General features: G+C 38.1%; 1 protein-coding gene across 1 annotated transcript in view; it reads right to left on the reverse strand.

Moving 5' to 3' along the window:
• LOC139156275 (sodium channel protein type 1 subunit alpha) overlaps nt 1-12,857 on the reverse strand; it is a 149,073-nt gene that overhangs the window by 57,939 nt on the left and 78,277 nt on the right. Inside the window, exons 2-3 of the mRNA XM_070731700.1 lie at nt 9,418-9,733; nt 1,710-1,828 (exon numbers count right to left, since the gene is read on the reverse strand). Coding sequence (XP_070587801.1) covers nt 1,710-1,828; nt 9,418-9,681 — 383 coding nt within the window. The 5' untranslated portion in view covers nt 9,682-9,733. The remainder of the gene's footprint in view (nt 1-1,709; nt 1,829-9,417; nt 9,734-12,857) is intronic.

Here is a 12,857-nt window from a genome sequence, read left to right on the forward strand (position 1 = left end):
GCATGCCAGCAGAAAGGTGAAAATTTTAATTTCAAAGATGGGCAGAGGGTGCCCTTGTAGTGGACAAGGTTGGTTTCACACATCTTCAATAAATAGTTTTGCCCTGGAGCAAGCAGGACATATATATGAGCCCTCAGTACATTTTATAATGCAACAAAAGTATGTTCTTTGCACTCAGTTCTATATAGTACTTTTTGCCTAATGATAATCTATTATTTTTATCAGCTACATAATAAATGTTAATACTAGGCTCTGTGTATGCCCAACAAACCTGCAAACTATCTGTTTCTGGCTAGTATCATTCATACCACTCAAATATTAAAAAATATAAAATTAAATATATTATACAGACAATTTTGGAATTTCTTATTTATTTTTATATGCAAAGAACTAGACTATTGAAATTTTGTGTTCAGTATTTTATCAGCTTTTTTTCCCAAACAGCCATCCTGTAAATATATCTAACATCCAGTTTCTAGAAAAAAATCCCCAGAAATGACTTGTTCTCTGACTTTATATTACTATATTTAGTGAAAAAGTACAACATATAAAGGTAGTCCTCGACTTATGACCACAGAACCCAAGATTTCTGTTGCTAAATGAGACATTTGTTAAGTGAGTTTTGCCCCATTTTACAACCATTATTGCTGCAGTTAAGGGAATCATTGCAGTTGTTAAGTTAGCAACTAGGATGTTAAGTGAATCTGGCTTCCCCTTTGACTTTGCTTAAAAGAAGGTTGTAAAAGGTGATCACATTACTCCAGGACACTTGAACCGTCATTTATTTTATTTTATTTTATTTCAAATTTATAAGCTGCCCCTCCCCTGAAAGACTCAGGACGGTGCACAACAATAAGATAATACAGATTTTAAAAATCCCAAAATAGCGTACAATAAAAACAAATACAAAGTTTAAGACCCAATATAAAACATACATACAAACATCAGTCATAAATATAAACTAGTTAACCAAACATTTAAATTTTGACCATGTGACCAATCTGCAATGGTTGTAAGTGTGAAAAATGGCCATAGGTCACCTTTTTCAGTGCTGTTGTAACTTTGTACGATAGCTAAACAAACTATTGTAAGTTGAGGACTACTTGTATATATGACAATTGTTTGATGCAATCTAATAAAAATATTTAGATAATTTAGATTGTGATTCTGTAATCATTTACCTAGGAATCTTTGGACTCCATTAAACTTACTACAGAGTAAACCTGTAGAAGGACTTTTTAAAGGACTGTAGTAATGCAAAATACTGACAACTTTTCAAACACTGTTGACTGTGCTTGAAGTCCATCAAAGAATTGGGAGTTTAAACAGAATACCAAGATTTGCATAAGATCCTGGCATAAGAAAACATCCAATTTTGAAAACGATTTCACACTGCAGGCCAATACTTCATACAAGGCAACTGCATAAAGACAAGTGAAAGTAGGCATATCTTTTCACGGTGGGAACAACCAGTGCTCATTCACAGAATGTACCTGACTCTTGAAACCATTTGCTTATTTGAGTATTTTGTGGTGATTTGGCCAAGCACTTCCGGGAACTTCAGATTTTCATTTTACAGTTAAATAGTTTGGCACAACTCTCTTTTCATCTTCACAAATCATATAGAAATAAGGAACGAAATAACAAGTTATAGTTATAAATTGCTACCTTGAGAAAACTATTTGTTAACAACCACTTGAAAAGGATATGAATGTACCAAAATCTTAATAGCTACTTTTCTAAGAGGGTTGAAAGGAGTTAAAATGTATAGGGCAGGAGTGGCACTGAATCGGAAAATTGCCTTCCCTCTATTCAATACTATAAAAGTCTGGAAGAAAAAAGAAACAGTGAAAGCAATTTAAGCATATGCAATGTTATATTCATTTTTCTGTGTTTGCTTTTTTCCAAGAAGGAAAATCCAAACAACCCTGAATCAACCTTTGCAGTAAAAATGCTTATTATTTACTGTATGAACAATATAGCATTTGCCATGGCATGGAAACATAATGTCAAAGGCAGGCGGGGGTTCCAACTTACCGCTGCTACCGGTGCTGATGTGTGTGCAGCTCTGGGTGACTGGCGGGCGTGTGTGTACACACACCGGAGTGAGATTTGGCTTCTATGCATACATAGGAAACAGATTTCGTGAGAAGATGTATGGGCACGTAAGATTTCAGCGATTTTTTTTGCTTCCGAGCATGCACAGAAGCAGAAATCGCCTAAATCTCTCTCGCGCATGTGTCTTCTCGCAAGATTTTGTCTCCTGCGCATGCACAGAAGCCAAATCTCGCTCTGATACGCACGCTGGTCCCCTGGAGCTGCATGCACAGCTCCATTTCTCCATTTCCACCCTCTTTCTGGTAGCAATGGGTCAATGGGTATGTGAGTTAGAAGGGAATCTTATTAGTTACTATTATTAGACTAGTCCAAACCTTGCTGCTTCCATTTGAAAAGTTCTAGGTCAGTGATGGTGAACCTTTTCTCCTCGGGTGCCGAAAGAGGGTGCGTGCACGTTGCCGTACATGCACGAGTGCCCACACCCATTATTCAATGCCAGGGGAGGGCAGAAACAGCTTCCTCCGCCCCCCGGAGGCCCTCTGGAGGCCGGAAACGGTCTGTTTCCCAACATCTGGTGGGCCCAGTAGACTCGTATTTTACCCTTCCCAGGCTCCAAAGGCCTCTTTGGAGCCAGGAAAGGGTAAAAACACCCTCCCAGAGCCTTTGTGCAAGCAAAAAATCAGCTGGCCATAACACAGAGGAACTTTGGAGCTGAGCTAAGGCAATGGCTCATGTGCCAGCAGATATGGCTCCGCGTTCCACCTGTGCCATAGGTTCCCCATCACTGTTCTAGGTAAACCATTGCTTAAAAGCAATTACTGTCAGAAATATTCTGATTCAATCTTCACTCATTTAATTCCAATCCATTGTCCTGGCCTAACTTTCAACAAAGAATAGGTTATTGCCTCTTACTGCTGTTCTCTCTCCCACAAAGTCTTCCACTACAACTTTTAACCTTTTCTCAAGTTTTAATATTCACATTTTTTTCTCATCTCAGTAGTTTTCTTGAACTCTCTCTAGCTTCCCTAACTGTGATATGCCATGATTTGGATGTAATGCTTCAGTCAAGCAAACCCATTATCATTTTTAGCCCATGTTCACACTCTATCAGAGGTGGGTTCCTCCCAGTTCTGACAGCTTCACCTGAACCGGTAGCAACCCGCTGGTGATGTCATGATGACATCACAGAACCGGTTCTGTCAGTGTTGGTCCATGGATGCCGCCATGCTTTTTTTAAAATTTTCTTTAAAATTTTTTTTTTATCTTTTGAATATCCCCCCATGTTTTTTTCTTCTGCACATGCGCAGAAGCTGAGTTTCTGGCTCTGCACATGTGTTGCCATCTTGTTTTCGGGGATGTTGGTGGATTTTTTTATTTTTTTGCCCACATGGCATGGGAGGAAGCAAGCCGACAGTGAGGTATGTTAGAACCCAACCCTGCACTCTATTCACTAGCATTCTAAAATCCTCCTTTTCTGTACTGCCACAAAACAAAGTCTTCGCAATTCTAAATTTATACATTTGTGTTTTCTCACCCATATATAAGACCTTATTTCTCATAGTTGAATATCATTCAGTTCAATCTAATTTGTTTAAGCTTGCCAAGTTTACTTTGAATTAATGTTTAGTATTCCCCCTAGATTTTCAAATCAGCATTCTCTTCCATCTCATCCTCGGAATCATTTCAAAAATATTGAATAGCACAAGGCCACTACTTAATCTTTCTTTTCAGGTCAATGCAAAACTTTTACAAGAACCATTTAAGTGGTCGTTCAACTAGTTGCAAATTCACTGGATTGCAATAACATCTTGCTCACATTTATTCATTTTATCCACAACAATATCATTATTATCAATTCACTTCAATTAAAATGTAAAGTATTCTTTTTTATTTACCAACTAGTCATTCCACTGGAGTAGAGTTACTGACCTTATAACTCTAGATAAATTATATTGGTTCTTTATAAGGGTAATGTCTGCATGTTAATCTATTACTTTGCCCAATGCAGGCATTAAACTAACAAGATTGTAGGGTTATTTTTAAATTGATTCCCATACAAAGTACCAAATTCACTTTTGAGTCAACTTCTCTAGTTCCTTCTTTGATGGCCTTCTGTCAGCACACAAAACCTATTTTCTTTAGACAGACATTTAAGCTTCTTGCATTGATTATCAATTGTTCTTTGTTTAATTTTAGCAGTCTCTTGCTTTTCTTTGGTCCTTGTGGAAAGTAAGTTGTATCTGGATAAAGCATTTTTGTATATTTTAAATTTATGTTTCACAGCTATTATGCTCTTAGAGGAATATAAATATAAACAACTACATAAACTTCACTTTTATATAAATAGCTTCACCATTTTAAGAATTGATTTAATGTGAAGATTTTACTTTTTAAAGATTTTCCTGGCTGCATTACTCAAAATGTAAAAAAGCAGCAACCTCTAGTGTAGTCAACACTTCCTATCTTATGAAGAATTATATTAAAATAATGCCGTATCAAAAATCCATGGGGCATAGCCCATCTGGATTGGTCACCAGGACCAGAGGTTTAGTCTTTTGAGCTTTCAGACTTATGCTGGAGCCCACACTCGGGGAACTTCTCTCTTGCCAGAATGACGGCGGTAGTCTGTTTTCTGTAAACTACTAATCCATGGATCTCTGGTGCTAAAAATTTGTGTCTAAACAATAAGCTCAAGGAAAACTTCCAAAACTGAGAACCAAAGCATATGAAAGACATGTCCTTCATAGAGAATAACTGTTATTGGGAAATAATTTAACTAAGTGGCCAGTAGAATCATACAACACAATTGGACTGAAAGTATTATATGATCTGCATTAGGAGCAATATATAGAATTAAATAGGGACAGGTGGGTCAAGTGAAAATTCGTATCAAGAAATGATCTAAACTCAGATGTACTTTAAGAATATGGGCAAAGTTAAGAAATGATTCAATGTGAGGTGACACTGCTGCACATTGCATCTAAAGCAGTTACATAAACCCAGCTAAACAGTCCACTTTTAATCCAAACTGAGCTCCAAATAATTGACACTTGTATAAATGCCACTAGCGTCAATATTAGAAAATTCTAGACGAGATGAGCTTCCAGTAAAAATATATCCCTTTCCTCATGGCTCTTGACTATCCTCACCACCATTATTGTGTTGCTCAGCAAATATTTATTTACTTAATCAAATATCCTCTTTTTCCTCTCCATGAGCCAATGGGCTCTCCTTTTGATTGGAAGTCCCAAAACAATCAACCAATAAGTTCCCATTTCCTTTTTCTTCCTTTGTAAGGTATTATGATGTGGCACTGAGTAACTAAAGCATTGCCCCTGATCAGACACTATAAGGAGGAAGTGGCAATGCTGGTTTTCACTGTCATTATGAAGACATGGGAGGGTGAAAAAGGATGGCTTGAAAGTGTAGCAGCAGGGTTTAGTTAGGATAAAAAATCTCTGGACGTAGGCAATCCCATCAGTGGTTTAAAGTGTTATAAAACTGTTTCTGCAGCTTTCTCTTTAATAGGCTCTGAAGGAATATGCAGTTGGTTCAGCTTCTCGAAAGCCACTTGATAGTGTGAACAGCTAAGATGACTTTATTTATTTACATAATTGATTTACATGACTTTCAATCCATGGGTGGGTTCTAACTTACCTCACTACCAGTTTGCATCCTTCTGTGCCTTGTGGGTATGCATGCACAGTGCCAGAAAATCCCAAATAATAATAATTTTTTATAAAGCCCAAAACAAAATGGCAACCATATGCATATTGCTGGAAACTCAATTTCTGTGCATTCTCAAAAGAAAAATGTAAAAAATATTTTAAAAATCATCATCATCAACAACAAAACAACAACAATATTTTTTTTAAAGCTGAAAACAAGATGACGACCACATACACAGTGCTGGAAACTTGGCTTCTGCGCATGCTCAAAAGAAAAAAAAAATCTAAAAAATATTAAAAACTCAAAAAAAAACCAAAACCAGCCCCGACTGAAGTGGGTTGGTGACATCATTGTGACTTCACCAGTGGGTCACTACCGGTTCGGGCAAACTGATCAGAACCAGGAGGAACCCACCCCTGTTTCAATCTTGAAAATGCAACTCTGGGCAGCTAATATATAAAAAACAAGAAAATAATAGCAAGAGAATTAAAACCTACAACGATAATTGAAAATAAACTCAATAATCAACAAACACAACTCACAGGCAATCTAACCTTTCAACCTCTGTGCTCTGGACTTTGGAGCATATATAGAGATCCAGCACTTTGTAAAAGACCAACAGAGGTGGGGCCAATCTAACCTCTGGCTATAGCGTGTGCCAGGGCAAGCAGTTGTTAAGTGAATCAAAGTAGTTGTTAAAATTAGTAGTTAAGTAAATTCAGCTTCTCCATTGACTTGGCTTGTCAGAAGTTTGCAAAAGGTGATCACATGACTCTGGAACACTGCAACCGTTGTAAGTATGAGCCAATTGGCCAGCATCTGAATTCTGATCACATGACCATGGGGATGCTGCAGTGGTGGTAAGTCTAAAAAAATGGTTCATCTGTTACTTTTTTCAGTGTTGTCATAACTTTGAATGGTCACTAAATGAACTGTTGTAAGCCAAGGACTATCTGTACTGCATTCTAACCACTGTTGCATCAGATCTCCAGACATTGAGACAGATCCTACACATCCTCCAGACGCCGAGACAGAACCTACACCATATCACTTGGTTGATCTGGAACATGCTGTGGTTGATCTGTAGATGCTGTGGTTTCACGCAGAGCTTAAACAGGAGAAGCACATCAAGTCCTACGTTATCCCACAGAGAAGAAACTGTAGAAAGAGCTTTCATCCTCCGTAAATATAAATTGAATTGCTCCTGAAGGAAAGAGGAGAACTAGCATATGTGAACTAGCCCCTCAGAGAGGGGCGGCATACAAATCTAATAAATTGAATTGAATTGAATATAATGGTGCCCCTCATTCTTATTTCCTGAAGTCAGTCCAGACAGATACCGTGATCGATATCAAACTCTGCTGAGAGAGAAGAGTAAGGATGGATGCACTTCTCCCCATCCTACTCCAGAAAGAGACCATTCCAGATAATCCAGATAGATCAAAAGTTATCTAAAATGGTTGGGTCTAGCATCTTGACAAGAGGATAAGATGTTCCCTCATTAAGTAAAAGGCTGGACCACACTCACTCTCAAGGATTGTTTACCCAGAAGCTTTAGCTAATCAGGAGGAACATGGATTCAGTGCATAAGTGGCCATGGTAACAATTCCAAATACCATGACTTTGACTATCAGGATTAACAAGCTCAAATTCATCCCAGATAACCGGCCTCAGGACCTGCCTCAAGGCAGAAGTCCAACCTGGACTAAATCTTATATGACAGAAGCTTCATGCATCCTTATATGACCTTATACGATAGAAGCTTCATACATCCTCATACTGGTCTAAAGAAAAACTTCAATTAACTAAACTAAACAGGATCAATTCCAACAAGATTCCAATTCCAATTCCAACTAAAGAGGAATGATGGGCAACTATCTGCAATTCAATAAGGGCGGGAAAATGTTGATGTCTTGCAACCCTTAGTACCATAAGGTAGGTGTAGTGAATAGTAGCTCCAACTCATGCTTGGATGGGTTCACCCCTTATTTTCATACTTCATCTTTCTCAGCTCCTCAGTAATACAAAGGGGTGGGATGGGGGCTCTAGGATCCTCGAAAGGAGAGAGCTCTAATCCAAAGCCCTAGCAGATCCTCTCATTCCAAGCAGCAACTAAGGCTTCAGTCGGACTATTCACTGGACTTCAACCCTCCCACCTAACTCCCCTGAAATCCAGTAGGGTCTATGATAAACCAATCAAATATAGGAATCAATCAGAATGTTCTGACAATGATGGGTGTGTGAGTGTGTTGATCTCCTTAATATCATATTACTATTGCTCTCTCTCTCTCTCTCTCTCTCTCTCTCTCTCTCTCTCTCTCACACACACACACACACACACACACACACACACACACACACACACACACACAATCTGGAAATAATCATCAGCACATTTTAGGCCTTCAATGACCTAAGTCAGTTGCATGTATATGATGGTGACCATGAATTCCAAAGCTCCAATCCCAGGGAAACCAAGTTGAAGTACCAGTGATGGCGAACCTTCAGGAAAGGCCTTTAGGCCTGATAACAGAGCTCCAGATCGATCCGGAGCTCTGTTATAGGCTACAGAGGCCTCCAGCAAGCCTTGCAGGCTGCAGAAGAAATCGACTGAGATGTGAGAGGCCTAGTTGCAATTATCTGAACGTAAGTAGTAGGGCAGCTCTACAGCTTCAGTGAGGCACGGAAGGGGGGGACAGCACGGGGATTGTGGGCATGTGTGTGGGGAGGGCATTGCATTACAGATATGGGCACCTGCACGCATGCACAACCTTTTGGCACCCGAGCCAAAAAGGGTTCGTCATCACTGCCCTAGACTATAAGTCTGCACCACCAGACCAGCCAATGAGCTTGGGGAGGTAGGCTGCAACACAGCAGGTAAGCTCGTACAGGAACAACAATCCAATCTAATAGCAATAGTTCATAGCTTTATACAACTTCATTGAGCTTTACAGCCCTCTCTAAGCGGTTTGCAGTTCCCACAACAATCTAGGTCCTCATTTTACCCACCTCGGAAAGATTAAAGGCTGAATCAATCTTGAGCTACTCGGAATCAAACTTCTGGAGAGAGCAGTGAGTTAGCCCTGCAGTACTGCATTCTAACCACTGTGCCATCACTCTAGAGTGGTTAGAGTGGGCACCAACCACTCTAACCATTATTACCAGCAGTCCAAGATTATGTAACAACAGGATTTTGTATCTATTTATCTGAAGAGCAGAACCTCTTGGAATTTCCCAAATGGCCATAGCTTATCCACCACCTCCTAGCAACTTTCTATGCCAATCTCAGAACAGCACAATAGTTATCTTGCAGAAAGGATCAACTTCACTTATAAATGATCTACGATAAAACAAATTATAATTTTTAGACTCATCTTCTAACGTTACTCACACATTGTGATCTTTCTTTTAAGTTTGCTGGGGAACTTTCTTAGTCATCTTTGAAATATACATTTTCACTGTTTTGCTAGGATCACTTTCCTATACAGAATAAATAAGAGTTTATGCAGTATAACAATTCTACATATTCCAAAATACAGACGTATATCACCAGTTGCAGAGCTCTCAAAGGGAACCTTGCGCAAACTGTATATTGTATATTGATATCAGAAAACCTGAAATGATGACGATCAAAGCAGATACCCAATAGGAGAGAAAGAGGCAACACCAATAATAATGTGAAACACTCACTTTTGTAGTAACGTAAAATGGATCCAGGTCTTCCAAGGGAGTAGCGACCATTCCAGGAGGGATGTCACCATAAATAAATGGCAGTGATTTGCCAGCCTCCAAGTCACTACTTGGTTTTGGCCCATTTTCGTCATTGTCTTTGTGGTCTTGTTTGGACTGCTTGGCTTTTTCTGCAGCAATGCGTTGTTCGATAGCTGCAAGAGACTCTCTAGTGAAGTAGTGAAAGCTGTCTGGACCTGGTGGTACAAGCACTGGCTGCTCCATCTTGTCATCCTGCACATTTTAATTACTAGTTATTCTCTTTCATAAGGAAGTACTGGAAAAAAAAGAGAAAAACAAGGAGTGAATCAACAACAACAAAAATCCCCATCACTTCTTCATTAAGCTAACATAATATTCAAGGAAATAATTACATCTTTAGGGTAACAAAATGAAGACTTTGAATATTTAACTATTTAACTATGAAAGAGTAGTAGATGCTTGGAACAAATTTCCGGCAGACGTGGTTGGTAAATCCACAGTAACTGAATTTAAACATGCCTGGGATAAAGATATATCCATCCTAAGATAAATTACAGGAAATAGTATAAAGGCAGACTAGATGGACCTGCCATCAATCTTCTATGTTTCTATTTACTTTGGAGGGGAATTCTTGTGGGCTGATAAGATTGTTAGCAGTTTTATATTCCCTCCACCCCACCGGCAAATTTTTGTAATTTTAACGGTGACCTAACCAGTCAAAATTGATGAGAAAACATTTTTGTTGACATGAAGGTTCAGGGATAAAAAGACATTTGCCGAATCTGTTTGACATGGAGCTGTGAAGCTATACTAGGACTCTACCATGAGGCTTTTTAGAAGGCAGCAGGGAGGGAGGGAAGGGGGGGCATTTTCCAACAGCACTGAATAGTAGATATGAGCCTAGTAGTTGCTTCCTGGCTATGCCTTGATCAATGAGGCCAGTCTACAAGCTGCAATCAATGTGAAGGATTGTGCTTGTGAAGAGATTCAAAAATGCTTTCACTGCAAACACTATTTTATTAATTATGAAACCTGAGAAAGTTGTTCTAATATAGAAGCCCAGAGGAAAGCACTGGTTAATTAAACCACAATTGTTAATTACAAAAAGGTTCCATTCAGCAATTTCTCTATGTGTTTATTTTGGGCAGGATTCATTTCAGATTTTCAGAATCAGGTCAGAAAGGGGGCGTGGGTGATGGTGGGGAGGCAAATCCATTGGATGTTATATTCTGTATTTGAAGCAGCCATTAAAAAACACACACAGATCAAGCTGATATATGGAAAGGAGCAGCCTGCGATCAGATGGTTTTATTTCTTTTAATGGGTTTAATGTATTATTTTGGAAATGTGCCTAAGAAGAATATAACATATTATCATAAATACAGAATGTGGCCAAAGATCAGTAAAGCCATGAGGTACCTGGGGAAGCTGATAACTGATGGGGAAGACTAGCCTGTTCTATATGCTGGTGAATGGTTTCTTTAGTTTTGCAGAGGCCTAGTGGATAGAAAGCAAAAGATCTCCTCTCTAGAGATTAAGATTCTGTGATTGCTGTCTCATCATTGGCAGTGTGCCTTGAAGTAGGCCTGTGATTATTAGTGCCAGAGCACTTAGCCAGACAAGGAAGAAGATGAGAAATAGCAGAGAAGAATAAAAATTGAACTTGGTCAGAAGGAAGACCAGAGTTGAAAAAAGAAACTGAAAGAGGGACATGAGCCCCAGAAATAAATAAATTCATTAAAAAAGCAAAACAGAAGGCAAGGCAGAATGACAAGAGAAGGAAGAAGGGGTGTGTGTGGAGAAGGAGGTGGAAGAAAAGGAAAATAAAGTTTTTAAAAAAACCTTTTGCAATTATGTAAGAGAAATAATTTTATTGATCTGATCTCTCTTTCAGTTGCCAGTGTTTGGAGGCAAAGGGGGGGGGGGAAACCTTAATGGAAGCGGGAAAAGCCCTACGCTGCAAAAACAGCTAATGGATCCTTAATGCACTTGCAAAGGCCTGGGTTTCAAAGGTCTCCCTTAACCGCATCTGTTAAATGGATGCATTTCAGTATAGCTCAGGTTTAATATCTAAATACAGTAAACATTTAAAGGAGTATGAGAAATATCTCAGTTAAGACACAATTTCAAAATTTTCAGATATTGTGACTATGAACCAGGTAGAATGGATTAAGTATTAAATATGATCACAATGGTTTGGAATGTCACCTATATTTTCTGACAGAACCATAATAGTTGATCCTGCTCTGTAATTGGTGATGTTTTGCAGTGACATGTACAGTATATTTATTTATTATTTTTTTTACATTTTAAAAAATAGTTTATTGAATTTTAAACAATTTTAAAAATGGGATAGGGAAGGGGAATGGGAAAAAAGGGAAAGGAAGGGGGTACATAATGAAAAAGAATATTATATTATACATAAAATAATCTATATCTGTATAACAGCAATTATATATATTTATACATTACAGAAAACGAAAGTCAAATATGTACAATGTATAATCAAAAGTTAGAATCATGAGAAAAAAGAGAAACACCAGGAAAAGGAAGAGAAAAGAGAAAAGAAAAAAAAATTAGAAGAGGTGGGATAGGAAAAAGGAAAGGGGATGTCTGCAGTGGCAGACATTTTCGTGATGTACGACTTTATAGTCTAGAGGGGTAGTGGATGTATATGGTAAAAGATAGTACTGTACATCAAATGTAAAATTAAGTGAGTAGGTCTTCTTCCTGTAACATTGTCGATAGTTTAGTACTGTATATCAAAGTAGTTAAAGAATTATGTTGCAAGAGTCTATATTTAAATTCAGATGATTTGTAATCGATATTTGGTCATATTCTGTTATTTACTGTTTTCAATTAGAGCGTGAGAGGGGATGAAAAATTTCTTATTTTTTTGTTGTTAGCCATTGATACCATTTCTCCCATACCTTGTAAAAATCTGATTCCTTCTTATTTTGAATTTCCATCGTAATTTTGGACATCTCAGTGCAGTCCATGTTTTTTATAATAATGTTTAGTAAGGTTGTATGTTTATTAATTAATGTCATTTTCAGCCGTCAAACATTTGGGGACATAATGAAGCAGAGGTTGGAATTAATCACAATATTGTTTTTGCAAATCAAACCAATAAGCAGAGGCGTTCCATAGAAGGATTCTACAAGTTTACAAACATTCCCTGGTGATAAAAATAAAATGGTTGCACTAGATTTCTTAATGTACATTAAATTATTAAAATATATCAATTTTGTGGTTATTATTATCATTACTATTATTATAAATAATTTCAGAGTCCAGTTCATTATGAGACAATGAAAAATCCTAACTCTTAATTCTTGCTATTTTATGAAAGGCTCATTCAGGCGGGGATTGTAGCTACTGCCGCTAAAGGTGCGCTGCGCATGTCGCTTTGGCTCTCT

Source organism: Erythrolamprus reginae, chromosome 1, assembly GCF_031021105.1.
Source record: "Erythrolamprus reginae isolate rEryReg1 chromosome 1, rEryReg1.hap1, whole genome shotgun sequence".
In the NCBI taxonomy this organism is placed as follows: domain Eukaryota; kingdom Metazoa; phylum Chordata; class Lepidosauria; order Squamata; family Dipsadidae; genus Erythrolamprus; species Erythrolamprus reginae.